The sequence below is a fragment of the Pogona vitticeps genome, chromosome 1, assembly GCF_051106095.1.
Source record: "Pogona vitticeps strain Pit_001003342236 chromosome 1, PviZW2.1, whole genome shotgun sequence".
Classification (NCBI taxonomy): domain Eukaryota; kingdom Metazoa; phylum Chordata; class Lepidosauria; order Squamata; family Agamidae; genus Pogona; species Pogona vitticeps.
In genome coordinates this window covers 204,026,712-204,045,374 of record NC_135783.1, presented here as the reverse complement: position 1 = coordinate 204,045,374, position 18,663 = coordinate 204,026,712, and the positions used below count along the sequence as shown (strand labels likewise).

General features: G+C 40.0%; 1 protein-coding gene across 4 annotated transcripts in view; it reads left to right on the top strand.

The window, feature by feature from the left end:
* The window catches only part of UBR3 (ubiquitin protein ligase E3 component n-recognin 3), a 129,316-nt gene that overhangs the window by 8,545 nt on the left and 102,108 nt on the right, over window positions 1-18,663 (top strand). For all 4 annotated transcript variants that reach the window (XM_072981561.2, XM_072981571.2, XM_072981565.2 and 1 more), the window contains exons 2-5: window positions 10,496-10,635; window positions 12,916-13,074; window positions 15,754-15,897; window positions 17,021-17,070. In XM_072981561.2, the coding sequence (XP_072837662.2) occupies window positions 10,496-10,635; window positions 12,916-13,074; window positions 15,754-15,897; window positions 17,021-17,070 (493 nt within the window). The remainder of the gene's footprint in view (window positions 1-10,495; window positions 10,636-12,915; window positions 13,075-15,753; window positions 15,898-17,020; window positions 17,071-18,663) is intronic.

The following is an 18,663-nucleotide window of genomic DNA, read 5'->3' as shown; positions in this document are numbered from 1 at the left end:
GCTCTGGGTTGAAAAACAACTTTCTACCTGTCAGTTTTTTTTATGCTGAGGGAAGTTTTGTATGGAGGATAATTTAATCATGTAAACCCTCACTTTGCAGAAGCAGGTTTATCCAGTCCATTGATATTCTTGAGAGCTAAATGTTCATTTCTAACAGCTGTATGTTAATTAGCATATTTTATTAAAACAGTAAACAGTGCTGATCATGCAGGAAAGGTGTTAATTACTGAGCCTCGTGGCGCAGTGGTTAAACTGCTGTCCTGCAGCCAAAAGTGTGCTCACGACCTGGGGTTCAAATCCCCGGTAGCCAGCTCAATGTTGACTCAGCCTTCTATCCTTCCGAGGTTGATAAAATAAGTGCCCAGCTCGCTGGGGGGGGCAATGTGTAGCCTGCATAATTAACTTGTAAACCGCGCAGAGAGTGCTTGAAGTACTATGGGGCGGTATATAAGCAGCACACTTTGCTTTGCTTTTTACTGTAGTTCTAATTATTTCCCAAGTTCCTCACTTTGGCAGATTGCCTATCCTTCTGCTCCACTGACTGGAAGCCCTCCTTCTGACAAGAGGGCATCAAAATGAAATGATAAAACCCTTCCTTTTTTGGTCATGGAAGTGGTGGGAGGAAGGTGAAATTATCTGAGTGTTTATGTAACATTAAACCAACAAAAAATCTTGGTACCTCAAACTAGTTTCTAGACTGCTTAAGATCTTAGTTTGATTATTATATGCTGAATAGGAACGTCACCATTGTTGTCATTCCGCCTTCTCCTCACCCTCATTCATTTTCCATTTTTTCCTTGGCACCGTTGACCCTTGTGAGTGCCTGAGTAATTGTTCAGTAGTTCTCTCAAGACTGTATTAGTGAAGATAATCCTTTATCTGTTTTGAAGACGAAGATTTCCATCAGAGCAAAACAGCTGTCCTTTCCTCTCCTGCAGCTAAACAAACTAAAAGCTCTGTAAAGGATCAGGTTTCTTGAAACTTTTGCTATAGAATGAATTCCTAGTGTATTGTGTAGTGAAGTCCAAGTGTTGTTCTGCCTGTCACTTTCCTGGAGGCTGCATTATACACTGCTTTTTTTGCATGTTATTGAAATTATTGATTTCTGCCCTATGCAATGTCTCTTAAATATCATCCTGTTGCGTCATCTGTTGCACTAAGCTGTTTTCAGTAAACCTGTGTTTCCTTAAAACTAAAACACAATCTCTTTTTAAGCTAAAATGTTTGATACTTTTATCTGAGTACATTTCAGCTTTAAATCAGTAGTTTTCAAAATGATTTTGTTTAGTTCTTTGCCTGGACACATCTGGAATTTTGTTTAGGCTTACAATGGCTGTTTGGTGCTTCTAAGTAGTATAAATCCAAGCAGTTTTTTTAGTTTAATTTTTAATTTATAGTTGTTGCCATACGCATGGACTTCATTTAGGTGTTATATATAAAATAAGGTCTTAGCTTGTGTTAACTTTTTTTCTGTTATTGTTTAGTGGGTTTAGGTATTGGATTGTGGAGCCAAATGTTGGGAGTTTGATTACCCACTGTGCACCCTTGACAGGGGCTGGACTTGATGATCCATAGAGTGCTTTCCAGTTCTGTAGTTCCAAGATTGTTATGATTCTGTGAATCTGTTTGTAAATATTTTAATACCCAGCACCGAAATAGCTCTTACATTTCTATAATTGGATAGTTAATCAGAAATATTGCATTCTATACAGAATTACTTCATTAAAGGGTCGGCAGGTGATTTGAATCATTTAAATCAGGAAGAAAAGATTTGATTAATAGAAGTTCCTTTCGATAACGGCCAGAATCTTATTGTGAAGCACAAATGTTTGTAAAGGGAATTGTACAATTAGTTTTTGCAGTTTTCTGACTGCTGCACAACCAAGTGTGAAACTGAATGTGTAACAGCAGTAAATCTGAGATCATGGCAGGCAGCTAGAATGATTGCACACACCCATTAGACCATTTCTGGCTGTGAAGGAGAGAAAGGGAGTGAGCTGTCCTCCTCTGTCAAGGGAGCAGAAGGAGGCACAGGATGTGTGGAGGGGATGCTAGTAGAGGTGGAACAAGATGACGGGGAAGTGCAGGAGCATAGAGGAGTGTGTTTGGCTGATGAGAGAGGGGAGGAGCTTGATTTAATTGTAAGGGAGGATATAAAAGAGGGCGAAAAGGCGGGAAGTTTCAGAGTGGTGAAGAGTGAGCCAGCCGATAAGAAAGATAGATTGGCTCAGACGGAATGGAGCATGGGACATGAAAGTTTTCTGAAGCTGCTCAAAGAGTTTCCGAATCTGCAAGTGGATGGAGGATTGTTGCCGGGACCTCCAGAGTTCGTCGTGCGCGGTCAGGAGGTAGACCCCTTGGAATGGACTGTGGTGGTGTACCCACGCAGTCAGCATGGGGGGAGGCGGGTGATCCGTCCCAGTCCCTCTTTGCTTCAGAGCCCGCGGGAGGGGGACCGGGCGCCACACCCATGTTGTGGGACAGTTTGCGTGGTGCGGACCACTCTGATCCTTCCTATGACCGACAGGGAGCGATTTGGTCCAGCCTCCCTGTAAGAAGGAAAGATAAAGAAACAATCACAAGAGTTCGAAGTTATAAGTTGTTACCCGAGTTGAGTTTAATGGATCCATTTGAGCCAGCTGAGTTGAGTTTGTTTACAAATAAAACTGATTCTGTTCGAAAAGAAGAACAGCCTCCTGTCCTTTTTCCCGCGCTGTCAACGGAACCGTCCCTGGCAGAACCAACCTGTAGTCACACTGGTTTATGTTATGAGATTACAATAAGAATCTGGGCACCAAATATTTTACCTAAACTGTGTTATGGATTCCTACCCACTTAATCTTGTTCATTTACAACTAAAAACAGTGTTGTTTGCAGTGTAAAGGCATTCTGCTGCTGGCAGTTTTTGGTAATTATGAACTTGGTAATTGTGAAATTTGGAATAAAGCCATATGATAAACCAACTATGCAGCTGAGCACTTCTGTTTAACAACAGACTGTGACAACCCCAGACCTACTGGGATATGCCACAGTTTCACTAAGCTGCCACCAACCATTCCCTATAAGAAGTCACACAGACCAGGAATGGATTTTCAACAAACAAAGGAATAAGGTTTATTTAAAGAACACACAGGGAAAATAAAATGATCAAGTGAATAAGATACAGTAACGTGGCTTAGTCTCAATCACACATACACCAGTTTGGTTCACACAGAACACCTTTCAATAAAGCACAGACCCTGAACCTATCAGTTCTGGCTAACCCTACAGACACCTGAACCTATCAGGTTGGTACTGACTGACACACAGACTCCCACACCAGCTTCTTCTCTCAGCTCTCCTCCAGCTTCTCCCCACAGGCTTCACATATATATACAGTACAGCCCCTCCTCCTGATGTCCCGCCTTCCACTCCCCATAGGATGGAACTTTCCCTCCAACCCATGACAGACAGGTAACATCAGTGCTGTATGTAACACCTCCCCTCTTTATAAGTTGTTTTGTAGGGGGAAAGCTAAGGTGCTTTTCACCAAAAAACAACCTGGACCCAAAACATACAAAAACAGTCATATAATAACATACAATACCATACTTACTCTAGGATAAACATATCAATTAGGCATTTAAACATTTACCATTTACAATACATCAAGTTACCTTTATTGATACAAACCAAGCATGTTTAATAAACAAGTACATTTAATCTTTTGATCACCAAAATATATACATAGTCCATGTTTCTTTCGCCGTCTTCATTCTTCGGGTCTTCTTGACAAGGCGTCAGCAACACAGTTCACTGACCCTCTGACCACCTTCACTTCTAAGTCATAGTCTTGCAGGTTTAAAGCCCACCTCATAAGTTTGCTATTGTGGGTTTTCATCGTCTTTAACCATTGCCGTGGTGAATGGTCAGTGCACAGAGTAAAATGTCTTCCCCAGATGTAAGGCTTGGCCTTCTGGATCGCGTAGACTATGGCCAGGCACTCCTTTTCCACGGTTGCCAAATGTCTCTCACCTTTCTGGAGTTTCCTACTCAGGTAGGACACTGGATGCTGGTCACCATTTTCATCCTCCTGGCAAAGAACTGCTCCTACCCCGCTGTTAGACGCATCGGTGTAGATGATGAACTCCCGGTCGAAGTCTGGAGCACGCAGCACTGGATAGTTGATGAGGGCCTCCTTCAACCTCTGGAACGCCTCCTCACAGTCGCTGGTCCACGGGATGTGGTCATCAGTCTTCTTCCTCATCAGATCGGTCAGCGGAGCCGCAATCTCGCTAAACCTCGGGATGAACTTTCTGTAGTAGCCCACCAACCCAAGAAATGATTTGACTTTTTTCTTGGTGTTGGGCCTGGGCCAATCACGAACTGCTTCTATCTTGGCCTCTAGGGGTTTTATCACTCCTCCCCCTACTATGTGACCCAAGTCTTTTATTTCTGGGCTACCCAGCTGCAGTTTGTTCTCTTTGCAGAGCCTAGGCCAAAGCACTTCCTCCCCTGGGTTAAAGTGCCTCTCCCTGGCTTTGTGGTCATACCATGTTTTCTGTCTGACCTTCTGAGCTTGCAGGTTTTCTGCTGCTAGCTCTAGGTTTCTCTTTAGGTCATTCATCAAGGTGTCTATGTATGTCACCACATCTTGTGGGTCATCCTGGGTGATCTGCTCCCAATTTTGTTTGATCAAATCGAGTGGCCCTTTCACCCTTCTCCCAAATAAAAGTTCAAACGGACTGAACCCGGTACTGGCTTGTGGCACTGATCGATAAGCAAACAAAAGGGATTGCAGCTTCTGGTCCCAATTGTTTGGATTCTCTGCCAAGTAAGCCCTAATCATGCGCATCAGAGTCCCATTGAACTTTTCCGTTAACCCATTACTTTCAGGGTGATAGGCAGTGGTTTCCTTGTGTTTAATTCCACAGATTTGCCATAACCGTTTCATGAGCTTCGATGTAAACGATGCGCCCAAATCTGTGATTATTTCTGAGGCAAATCCCATCCTGGACATATACCCCACCAAGGCATCTGCCACTGTGTTAGTTTCAATGTTAGTCAAGGGAATGGCTTCAGGGTACCTCGTGGCATGGTCCACAATGGTGAGAATGAACCTGTTCCCCCTCTTTGTGGCCTTGGGCAAAGGTCCCACAATATCCACCCCTATACATTTGAACGGAGTGTCAATCACAGGCAAAGGGCACAACTTCGCTTTGGTCCTGTCACGGTTATTCCCCTGCCTTTGACACACATCACATTGTTTACAGAACTCCCTGATCTGCTTCCCTATGTCAGGCCAGTAAAAATTCTGTGTGATTCTCTGCTGTGTTTTGTTCACCCCTAAGTGCGCAGCAAACATGTCAGAGTGCCCCCTTTGTAAGATCATGGGGCGATACTTTTCAGGTACCACCAGCTGACTTCTGATCCCATCTCCCCCTTTTGAGATATTCCTCAGGGTCTCTCTATATAAAATCCCCTTTTTCTCTAGAAATCTCACTGGGGTTTCAGGTGTTAGCTGGGCGTCTGTCACCTGTTCAAAACACTTTTGGAGAGTGGCGTCTGCCTTTTGCTCTTGGCCAAATCTGCTGTCTGTGGTTAAGGTTTCCACCACAGCTTCGGCACTCCCCCCCTGCTTCCGTCTCGGGCTCATCAGTACCCCCCTGAACTGTCCCCGTGGTGGCTTGTGAGCGTGTAATCACTAGCACCCGTTTCACATGTTCAGCCAGGTCATTTCCCACGAGCACGGCTGCTGGCAGAGTCGATGAAATCGCTAGCCGCCAAACTCCCCTCCAGCCTTGAAAACTTACAGGTACCTCCGCTACTGGCAGCGAGATCACCTGTCCCTCAATCCCTGCCACCTTTAGGCTCTCATTCGGGATTATATACTCCCTAGGAATAATATCTGGATGGCACAGGGTCACCTGGGAACAAGTATCCCTTAGCCCCCTATACTGATGGTCAAGGATTCCTACGTCCACCCCTGCGGTTTCAAACAACTGCGAATCTGTTCTCACGAGCAAGCAGCGCTTGACCTCCACAAGAGGACCATTTTCCTCAGCCTGATCAGCAGATGTAACTGTTCCAGATTGAGTAGCCATGGCAACAGGCTCCCTCAGTGGCAAGGAGCTTTGCTCTGTCTGGACACAGAACACAGCTTTTGGCTTGGTTCCACTCAAATCATGAGGCAAATTTCCCTTTATCTGCTTCCATTTCTCACACTCTGAGATTAGATGGCCCTTTCCCTGACAGAAATAACATTTTCTGCTGTACTTGGAGTCTTTCTCATCTGGTTTTAGTTTTCCCTCCAAAATCTGGTTCCTGGACTGGCTCTGCCCAGAAGTTTTATCAACAAAATGGCCGCCCATTTTTGGCGGGCTCTGAACTAACCCTTTGGAGTACTTAGGGTCCCATGTTTCCCTCATGTTTTCTTCAGAATAATTCAGGTTTTGATGTTGTGCCTTAACCTGTGTGCCTTCTTTTGGTTTCTTTTCTAGCTGCAATTCCTTCTCTTTTATTCTCAAATCCAGCTCCTTTTGCTTAGCCTCAGACTCAGCCCTGATCTGTAAAAGTTCTTCCTCAGCCCTAGCTTTTATCTCTTTTACTTTTTCTTCAGTCTTATCTCTGATTTCTTTTAATTTAATGTCTTTTTGCTGATTATATTTTTCAAGATCTTGCTCACTTTGTCTGACCTGAGCCTCATACTTTTCTTTCTTTGACATTTCTTCAACTGATAAATTGTTAATAAACTTATTTAGGAAATCCACTTCTAATTGTACCATTCTAATTTGGTGTTTCAGTTCCATCTCTTTCATCCTCATGGCTATTTCCCTTTTCCTGGCATCTGCCTCTGCCTGACTGATTTCAGCTCTTTCTCTGGCCTCTATTTCCCTCACCCTCAGGTCATGCTGTTGGGCTATGAGCATTTTTCTGAGTTCTGGGTTCTGTTCTCCCGTGCTGTCACCCTGCACTGAGCCAAATTCATCCTCAGAACCTTGGTCTAACTGGGGGTCTTTCACTTCACCCATTTCTGCCATTTGGCTTCGAGTCAAGGGCATAATCCCCCCCCAGAACAGGCTGCTTTCAAAAGTCAAGCCTCAAAATAAAGCGACCACTTTTTTTTTCTCTTTTGCCTCAGAACCAGCCTTCTATAGATTGCTGCTGTTCTTCAGCACTAACTTGCAACTGTAGCCAGCCAGAGTCCACCCCCTCTGCTAGGCCTCTCAGCAGACAAGCTAGATCACTGCTATTTCACTCAGTTTTGCCTCAGCTTTTTCCCGCCAAAACAGGTTGCCTCAGAGCACATTTAAACAGCAAAAGAGAATACTTCTATCAAACATTAGTGAAAAGTAAAAACATTGTAACTTTATCTTTAGTTGTACAGTACTTGAAAAGCATATTAAAAAGGAAGATGTTGAAAGTTAAAATATATTAAAGAACACAACTTTTTCAGATTCTAAGCACATTATTAGACACATACAGAAAAATGTTTTAAGTGCTGATCCCAGCCAACCCAGTTAAAGTCTATGGAACAAAATCCATCATGTTTGTGAGTTGCCTCTGTATCCAGCTGCTTTGCTACATGGTGGTTGTTGATATCTGGGGTGTGTATACAGCCGCTGTACTACAGCAGTGTGGAGACACTTTATGATGAATGAATGCCCTGCTTTTATGAATTGTATCACTCCATATTTATAACTATTTAAATTGTTTTCACATCCTCTCTTTCTGTAAACATTCTTATCTCCAGGATTTACATGTTCTCAGGTCCTGAAAGTCCTGTAAGTTTTTTTTAAATAGAACATTCTTTGTAGTACTTGTAGTCTTTTGGCTCTAGGGGTCAGCAATTTCATTATTATGGTTTTGATTTTTTTTAACTGTTGGTTTTTCTTATCTCTTGACCTCCAATAACCTGCAGTTCTAAGCTCTTACACCAACAGGGCTCGGGATTCTAAATCAATGTTAAAATATACTGTTATGATTACCAGTAGGGTGTCCTATTGGACTGGCAAACACCATTTTCCTATTTTCTACATCTGAACAACTCCATTCATCTCATTACATCCTTTGCTTTCTTGAACTGACTTCCACACTAAACTGATAGACATGAATGAAATTATTCAACGCAGTGTTAGCGTATCATTGATCTTGTTCTTAGGCTTAGCTGGAAAGCTGCTGAAAACAACTACAGTAGGACTGTGATATCTGTGGGGGATTAGTTCCAACTCCCCGCCCCGCCCGTGGATACAGAAAAACTCAAAAGTAGTTATGCAATACATAGCATTGTCTCTGGCTCCCTTTGGTGGCTAGTTCTGGTAAATTTATATGTATGGAAATACAGAAATACATATAAATATTTATTTCTGGGATTTTTAAAAAAAATATCTTCAAGCAGCGGATAAGTGAATCCACAGATGTTGATCTAGAACAGTGGTGTCCAACCTTGGCCCTCCAGATGTTCTTGGACTTCAACTCCCAGAAATCCTGGCCAGCAGGGTGGTGGTGAAGGCTTCTGGGAGCTGTAGTCTAAGAACATCTGGAGGGCCAAGGTTGGACACCACTGATCTAGAAGATAGAAGAGTCCTACTATATAGCCAATTTGAACAATTTTCCTGGATGAACATTTAAACCATATTTTAATTTTCAGGGCAACTTTTTCTACACATCCTTTAATCATTTTTGATACCTTATGAATGCAAAATTTCAAATGTTGACAAGACACAGCCCTCATTTCAGTCTATAATGACCTTCAGACCAGCAGGAGTAAGCCCATTAAGTCCACTGGTCTTTGTGTGCCCAAAATTGGAGTTTTCTTTCTTGTGTACAAATGACAGTCACAGGGTTTTTGAAAAAAATCAGTTCATTTCTATATGGATGTCAGGTCTCTGTGCAAGTTTAGTTTCATTGGCCACGTAGCATACCTGTAATAGTGCTGCCACTTGGCTTCATATTACAGTGTGCAAAGTGAATTGCATACCTCTCTGTGTGTGTGTGTTTGCGTGTGTGTGTGTGTGTTTATTTGTTTATTTATTGTGAGAGAGTAGTATGTTGAGTGTAATGATGAGTGACTAATCTTGGTTGGGGCCACACTTAACCTTTCACAAATTGAATCCTTCCTTCTTTTTGTTACAAGGACTCAAATCCACTGTAGATTCGGTGCTGGAATGGGAAGATAGAGTGTTTATTTAACCAGTTAACTCCTGCCCCATTTGCTTCTTAGAAAGTTTTTCTAAAGGGTCCCTCCAGTCTTTCATAACAGGGTGAGAGGAGAACTTAATGGAGATTACTTCTCTTCTTCTTCTTCTTCTAGTGAGAGGATCCTGTGGGTGCATTTTCTTGGTGGAAGGGAAGGGTTTGACCCTCTTATAAACCAATTTTGAAACCATTAAGAAACTTTATAGATGGAAGCTTGAATATGTAATATACAAAAGACACATGTTGTGATTAAGTGAGGATGACAGTAGCATGCTTAAAACATGTAAAATTGGGACGAATTTTATGTTCCTTACAATCACTGAAGATTTGCTGGAAGAGCAAATAATTGTTCCAAAACAAAGCCTGTTGAAAGTCAAACAATGAGATGTAGATAATGAACATGTTAGACATTGTAATGACAATTCAAATTGAAAAAGAGAGCAAGGTTTCTGCTAGCCCCTAAGCTTTAGTCTTTTACTAAACATTAAACAAGAACAAAAACTTGATCTTCAAATTTTTTTCTTTTTGCTTTACAAAGAACTGCCAGTCAGAAATGTGTGAGAACATTTGACTGTTGAGTTCTTTGTGACATCCTTTCCAATAACCTGTGGATAAGAATTCCAAAAAAAGTATGAGGTAGAAAACAAAATACTGTATATAATTAACAGTTCGGTAACACCTTTATTAGAATCAATTGTAAATGCCTAAAAATCTTTACATGGCTTTTAGCCGCTCTCAAGAAAGCTGTATGTTTGTACCCCCAGCTGGATGCAGATGTACTTGCTTTCATGTTTGCAGAAACAAGAAAATCTCTTTGTTATCTCCTGGTTGCTAGACTTTGCCAGAGGTCAGGTGGTACTTATGTGACTCATCCAACTTTACTTTCTAGCTTGGGACTGGATTTGACAGCAGTTTTCCATGGCTTCAAACACCTAGCCGAACAGTCAGACTTCCATGCTTCCCCCCCCCCCCCCCGTTCTTTCTCTGCATTTTTTTTGCCATTTAGTCTCATGAAGAGCTATAGAGAATGCAAAAGCTAGTATATATATTTTTTCATTTACATCAGATCTTAATAAAGATAGGAGTATTTCTTCTATAATATGTTGCCGTGCGTTTGCAGTTGTAGGTATGCTATCACCCTCACTAATTTTGTAAGTTGTACATAAAACCGAACAGGCTAGTTGATAAGTAAAACATAATTTATAGCTTGCTAAGGATTGATTTGAGACATGCATAGTATATTCTATGGTATAGAAAATTAAAAATTTTCTGTTAGGCATCTGGCAATTACTTTAACTTTCTGTAACTTTCTTTGCAGGTTTTGCAAAAGGCATCGGATAAAATCAAGCTCAGAAGTTCCATCCGTCCCAAAAGACCTGCTGATAATGTCAGAACTGGTACTTCCACAGTTCATCTTCTATCTTATTCAGTACCTAAGGGAAGGTTATAATGAGCCAGGTATGGGTGAAATCATTGTTTTTTTACTAGCCTTATAACTTGCATCAGCAACAGAAATAGTTTTTTAAAAGATGTGTTTGCTTTGGTTTTTGAGGACCGTAGAATTTTCAAATAAGTAGTGGATTACCATTCTCTAGAGGTTCCCGTTTAAGAGTATGTTGTGGTGGCTTCAGTTACTCTCAACAGAAGGGAAAAATGAGTGGAAAAAGTTCTAACGGTGACTACTAAAGTACAGGTGATGATAGCAATTGTGTGAAAGAGTGGAAGGTGCTTGGGTAATGAATTTATAATGTCAGAAGTCAAGAGAATGAAACCGCTGTGATATGGGAAGTTGAATAGCCTTGAGTCCTTTTTAAATACAAGGAGAAACAGATGGCTGAAGAGTTTAATCATTATTGATTTATTATTTATCCTGATATTTTGGATATTTTAATACTGTTTAGTCAAGGTCCCATTTGCTTTCTTTCTGAATAGATCACAGTCAAATAATCATGAAGCAAGTTAAAGAATAAGTACAAATTACACAGTAAGACTTATCTAAAAACTTCATTCTAAAATTGGCAGGGATATAGGAGTGATGGATAAAATTAGGATTTCAAAACTTAAACCAGAACCATTATCAATTATCAGCAGAAGTAAACAACCAGTAATTTTCAGCCTTCACTTACAAAACAGACCAAACATATTTCCTCTGACAAGAAGTTGTCTAGTAATGGGGCCACTACTGAGAAGGCCCTCTCTTCTTTTCTGTCCCATGCATGGAACTCTTAAAATCAGATGTGGAGGTTGTGACCTTAGGCTCACCACACTTTCAATAACCTGGGTCCAAGTTGTTTAAGACATGAGATATAAGAAATAACACTTCAGATTGGGGCCAAAGGCACCCAAGTAATCAGTGGAGCTGGTACAGTATCAGAGTTATATGGTCAATTGATTGGCTCTCTCAAGCAGCATCAAATGAAGTTTCTGAATGTTTGTTAATTAATTAATTAATTAATTAATTAATTAATTAATTAATTAATTAATTAATTAATTAATTAAATTTATATGCCACCCACTCTACCCAGAGGTTTCTGGGCGGCTTACAATAATTAATTCATACAATAAAAATAAAATGATTAACATACAATTAAAATACAATTAAAATTGCCATCATCAGGCCCCACAGTTGATGTTATTTCAATTAAAAGCCTTCTGGAAGGTTTTGACCTGGCGCCGAAATGTCATCAACGTCGGCGCCAGACAAATTTCAATTGGGAGGGCGTTCCATAATCTGGGGGCAGCTGCCAAGAAGGCCCTTTGTCTACAAGCCATCCCTCTTACCTCCTTGAGGGATGGCTCTTTCAAAAGGGCCCCCTGGCTAGATCTTAACTGCCAGGTAGGCTCATATGGAAGGAGGCGGTCCTTCAAGTATCCAGGGCCCAAGCCGTTTAGGGCTTTATATGTCAAAACAAGCACTTTGAATTGGGCCCGGACAGCAACTGGTAACCAATGTAAATTAAACAGAATCGGTTTGATGTGCTCTCTAGCGGCCCCACCACTCACCAGTCGCGCAGCTCGATTCTGGACCAGTTGCAGTCGTCGGACCGTCTTCAAAGGCAGCCCCACGTAGAGCGCATTGCAATAATCTATACGAGATGTTACCAGTGTGTGTGTGACTGTCATGAGTCAGCTCCCCACCAAAAGCATCATAATAGTTTAGTCTGGATGTATTCAGGGCATAAATGACTGACTGATGTATTCTTGTTTTATTGGAAGTGCAGGTGGTGAATCACTCGAACATGATAAAATGCACTTCTAGCCACTGATATCATTTGCAGCTTTCTGTAGGTTATGTTGAGTTTAGCAGAATTTCCAAGTTGCAGCTATAGCTGGCACAAGTCACACACTTCCATCAGTATCTGCAGATTTTCCCTCTCACATTGCTGCCATCTTTCCTGGATTAACTTCCAGTTCATTTGCCTTCATTCACCACAAAACTGCAGACACTTGTTCAAAGTCTTGACAGGTAGGAGCCCTAGGCTGGAAAAGATCTAGATCATCTGTATCTCCCAAAACCATCTAGAAAAATATCACCAGGAATTACGTTGTACAGGTGCTGTAATTATCAGAAGGTGTATGGGCTAATGTTCTAATTATTGTAATGGTATTTTCCTTGTGGCAGCAGAATAAGACCAGTGGTGTTATCTTGATAAGAAAGAATAATCATTGAGAAGTTACAAAATCATTAAAACTACTTGATGAATCCTCTTCAATCTGATTGTTTGGTTTCCCCATCAGTTCTGGATATGCCTTCAGAAAAAGATCTCCACAAAGTCCTCCAGACACTGGAACCCCACATTTCATTTCTGGAAGATTTGACAAAAATGGGAGGAGCAATGCGTTCTGTCCTGACTCAGGTCCTGACAAATCAGCAGTTCTATAAAGACCTCAGTTCTGGTGAGCTGGCGTTTTATTTTGTCTAAATCTATGTTTTAAAAATGAGTCTCACTTTCCTCCTAGCAGGGGTGAAGCAGCAATGTGGGTTGCCCATCCCCTGCTATTACCTTTTCTATAGGCCAGGGGAGCAATTCTGACAGGTCTGAGGCCCAGTTTTCTGCCCCAAGACCACTAATAATTCCAAAACCACAAAAATTCAATAGGAAGTGGCTAAAAGTTAAGTTCATTTTCAATTTTGGAAGGTGGTGATTATAATGATGATAAAACCAAATAGTCCCGTAACTTATTTAAAAGTTGAATCAGGAATTCTGGAGGCTTCCAGGAACTTGTTTTTTTTACAGAAGAAGCTTGGGGGCCTGGGGATAGCTGAGGGTGTATATAGAATTCCCCCCCCCCCCGCCACTCCTGTTGTACTGGCTTTAAAGGGTCAGAAGAAAGAACATTAAAGCAGTATGCTCTCCATTGTGCAGGCATTCCCTCTTTCCCAAAAGCGCTTGAAAATAAAGAGTTCAGGAATGCTATGTGGCTTCTAGTCCCAGTGTTAAATGGTTGGAGAGAACAGCAACAAAGATGGGTTATAGTGTTACTCTTGGGATGCTGGGCATTTAGGTGGGAGAGGATGGAGATACAACTGTGTTTCATCTTCTTTTCTGATGAAACCAAGAGTTGCAAGAAAAAAATCTTGATTGTTTTCCGTATGTGATACTTGAGTAATGGGGCTGTTCTGATCTTAAGATGTATCAGAATATTCATTGTTAAATCTAGCTCAATCTTATACCCTCCATTATTCTGAATCCTTGGTTTGATGTTCTTCTTTTATCTCTGCCTATAATGTAAAGCCTTTACAAGTTTTCACCTGCCTAATTCACAGAATAGTAGAGAATTTGCTGCAAGTGAATACAGTCTTGCCGGTATTCTCCTCTTCATTTCAAGATCTAGATTAAATCTCTGATTATGAGTGATACCATGTGAGAGTTCAATCTTTAAGAATAAAAAGCATGCTAAAAATAAAATCACAAAGTAATACATAAATATGTTATTGAGAAAGAACATGGTAGGGGTAGAGGAGCCAAAGCATCCTGGGAAATGAATTTAAATATTAATAAACCTGATGAGATTTGGACAGGAATATGGAATAAATAGTCATGTACCGTATTTTTCCATGTATAAAACAACACATTTTCCTTAAATAATTTGAGAAAAAATTGAGGGTAGTTTTATATATGTAAGGCAGCTCTTTACTGCTGCCTTTTGCAAAGGCATGGGGCTTAGCAGAAAGGAAGGGGAAGCGTTGCTCTCTTCCTTTTTGCTAAACTCAGTGCCTTCTCAAAAGACGAGGAAAAGTGGCAGTTACTTTGACAGCCGCTTTCCTTGCCTTTTGCCAACGCACAGGGCTTAGCAAAAAGGGAGCCCCTTTGATCCCTGCTTTTTCTAATTTAGGGTTAGAAAAGGGGTGGGTCATCTTATAAATGGAAAAATACGGTAAATCAATAACAACTAAAACCAAAGAAAGGATTCTGAAAGTTGTTCACAGATGACATCTATGCCCAACAAAGCTACATTAAAAGCAACAGGGATACATCAGATAAGTGTTAGAGAAAATGTGGACGAAAGGGAACTTTGGAACATGTGGATTTCCCCCTCCAAAATAGAAGCATTTTAGAATGATGGAATCAGTTGGACAAAAATACTGACTGATCAAATGAAACGTTACTATTATTTTCAGCATTTACTGAGGGAAAGGAGAAGCTACGTAATAAAGACCTTATTGCAAATATTATAGGGATGGCAAGATGTCAGATTGCTAAAAGCTGGAAAAATGCTCAAGTCCTTTCATTACAGAAATTTTTTGATAGGATATAACAAAGGCTCTTGATGGAGGAATTGACCAATAAGATCAGAATATACAGAAGAGAAATGAAGCACAGTCGGGTTTTTGAAACTTGGAAACCTTTATTAAAATACACCTATGAACTAAATGAGAGGTCACATGATTTATGAAGTAACCTAGATTGCTCAGATTGTTGGTCGGTAACTTTCAAGGATGGAATGGGGATTCGAGATTAAGTGTAGTTTTGTTAAATGGTGTGGATAACTGGTGTTTAGAATGTTAAAATATTTAGTACATAAGGTGAATAGTTAATTGTATTATCTGTTTGTAATGTGATTGTCTAAAATAAAGTTTTGTTAATTTAAAAAAGTAATATAAGCAGGGGGATTTTATTATATTTTATTTTGTCTGTGAGTGGTATTTATTATCTGACCACAGTTTCACACTTAGTTCATGGTTTGACTTGTAGCAGTTGTAGATTGGCTAGAAGTAATCAGATTTTCTCTTATAACAGAAACGTCCAGGGGTGTGACTCTGTTAGTCTGTTGCAGCAACAGCCTGTACTGTTGAAATGGGTTGCATCTGTGAAAAGCTGTACCAAGTAGAATGCTTTCATTTTAGACATATTACAAGACTCTTCATAGTTCCTCATGGCAAAGCACTGCCATTTGAAAGCCAGAGAGATACAGCATTTATATGTTGAAAGCATTGCTTGAAGGAGACTATCTAGATCTCGTGCATCTTCTGAGTAAATAATGTAATTATTGTGTGACTCAACGTTTTAAACTTTTTTGGGACTGTCGTCATCGTTTCTTAAAGTTAACTTCTGTCTTTGAAATGTATTTAAGGTGGTGGAGAAAACACATGTGTGAAGAAAAGTCATGAAAAGTATCTTGTAGCTCTGAAAGGCTCTGGACTGATATTTCCTGAAGATAAATTTGCATGTGGAGCACAGGAGCAAGCAGCTGGAGCTAGTGCTTCAGTAGTTCAAGGTTTGTGTAAACAAGAAATACTGTATACTGAAGACCTAGTCTTAAAAATTAAAGGATTTCCCAATATTAATTTTTGTGATATGTTAAAGTGAAGGGGTTTATGCTGTAAACTTGAAACCATGCAAGTACTAGGAAAAAATGTATTGCAACCTTTACTTAGCTTCCAAAATTGAGCAGTATCTAAATTCTTGCATCAGAAAATTAATATATTGTAGAAACATTAGTTCCCATTACTGCTATTTATAACATTTTGAATTGCCAAATGGTTAGTATGGCTCAGATGGCATTTCAACAACAAAACAAAAATCATTTGTGCAAAATTCTATGCCAGGGCTAAGTGGAACACGGATTAAGATTTACTGCTTTATTTGAAATAAAGCAGAAAAAACACTGTCTTGCAGTTGTTTAACTGTCTTACAGTTGTAAAATTCCTGAACAAACTACTAATTTGATCCATGGGCAAATTATGTGTTTTGGACTCTGAGTTGCACAGCTGTGGAACTCCTTGCTATAGAATGCTGCTGACATAACTTGCTATTACTAGCACTGGTGATTTTCAGAAATTGAAGACTTCTTCCCTCTGCCCCCATCCTGTGGCCACGATACAAAGGATCCCAAAGAAACCTCAGGAACTTCAGAGGGGAATCAGAAGGGTTTAATTTTTAAAAACCCCACCACAGCTGATATCATTATGCTGTTGGATTTCAGACAGTACAGTATATCTTTCATGAGATCCTTTAGGTTGTAGATTTCACTGTCCTCAGTCACCATGTTGTGTCTGCCTCTGCCTCCTACTATTAATTTCATTTGGCTCCAGTTGGTAACCTTCATAAGTCTAGTAAAAAAATGGAATTTGACTTCACCAGTTGGAAGTCTGCTCCCTCTGATTTTCTAGGTGCCGTACAAAAATCACACGTATCACATTAAAGATGTAGTATTTCCCTGCTAAATCTCTGTTTCCAGCAATGTTAGGTTTAACACAGTCTTTGCATGAATGATTAACCCAGAGTTTACGTGAAAGAAAATACGTGGGCTTTGTTTTTAAAACTAAAACTCTCAAATTTAAACCTTTCTCCAGTTATGTGTGAATAGTAAAGGATATTTTAATTTTTAATTTCACAAGGTTTTGCAGGTGCTACACCAGCTTCAGGGCAAGGTGACTCTTCAGATGAGGTGAGACTTCTTTAGAACTAAGATAAAATGTACTTTTGTGTAAAAAACAAACAACTCTAAAACCTCATCTTGTTCATCTTTGCTAACAAATAGATTAGTTGTTTCAAGATTGAAATTTGTTACACTGAAGTTGCTTTTCATATACAGTACAGTACTTGCAGAGCTAGTCCTTGTCAACTTTCCTCCAAGTAGGAGAGTTGGTGCTAATTTTGTTTTCATCAAATTAGTTTTAGTAGCTCTGGGAATTGTATTGTAGATAACACATGCTAGAAGGACAGTAGTTCATTACTACAGTATTGTGCTGAAATGTTTTGCCTCTGTTTATTACTCTTGTATGGCTGAACTAGTTATGGCAATAATGAGTACACTCCCCTGTACATACCTCTACTAAGAATTTGCAGAAAAGAATATTTACTGCTAATGGGATCCTAAGTATATTTACTCAGAAATAGGTCCCATTAAGTTTTGGAAGAGCTTATTTCTAGCTAAATAAATATAGGACCACAGCCTAATTCTGTCTTTAAAAATTTGAACAATGCAGTGATGTGATAAAACCTAGGGCAAAGGCAGAGAGTGCTTAAAATAAAGGACCCACTTCAGAGATGTTTAGTTTTCTCAGCCCAAGAGTTTGCAGAACAGTGGCAGGATCATTGTTGGGTAAACTTTGTCCTGACACCTTGTTGCCTGTAAATAGTTAATCTGTCTAGTTAAAAAAAAGAGAGAGAAGCAAATAAGGGAGGAAGGGAAAAGTTTCATGCTACTTCTAGTTCTAGTCTGCAAAGGGACTATTGGCTGCTGGACCAGAACATGTACTCATACCCTTTCTATATAAATCAGCAGCAAAGCACCACGTATTTAAATTGCACCAAGATGGTCTGCTGGTTTTCGGTACACTTATATGGCCAAGTGCTATTTTCCTACTGTTTATCAAGGAAAGGGATTATTATGATAAAGAACAGACTATGTCATAGAGAAATTATTTTAATAAAATCATGACAGTTACTGTAAAAGAATGTGTCGTGTTTAGCAATCTTTCAAAATATGTCTGGATTATATTGCTGCGTCAGTGGTCTACAAGAGTTTATAGTTCATCTTAACCAAGCAAATACATATGAATCCATATTAGTCCATCAAAGAATGAGGCTGTATTATCTTGCTCCAGTATATTGTAAAGACACTGGGTATCTCAGTAAATCAATAACTTTACTGCCTCCTTTCCCTTACTTTTATGATGTGGGCATGTTTTGTCATATAATTCATCCTGCCTTCTTTTTCAAACCTACCATACTTGTCGTCTTTTTACATGGAACAGCATGTAGACAGGTGCTTTCTATTGTTATTTTGCTCACCCTGGAGAGAGACTTCAGCAGCTAAACATTGGCTTGTTAGGTGGCTGCAAATGTTGCCTGACTGGAGTGCTTTTTAAAGTGTTACTGCTGCTTGAGGGTTATAAATCAGATCACTGGGAACACCTCTGATTTTAGTTCAGCTTCAGGGAATGAATAACTTGCAAGCTTCCACAAAGAGGTTTTCATTTATAGTTGCAAATATTACAATACCTGCAGAGCATTTCCTGTAGTACAGAAGGACAAA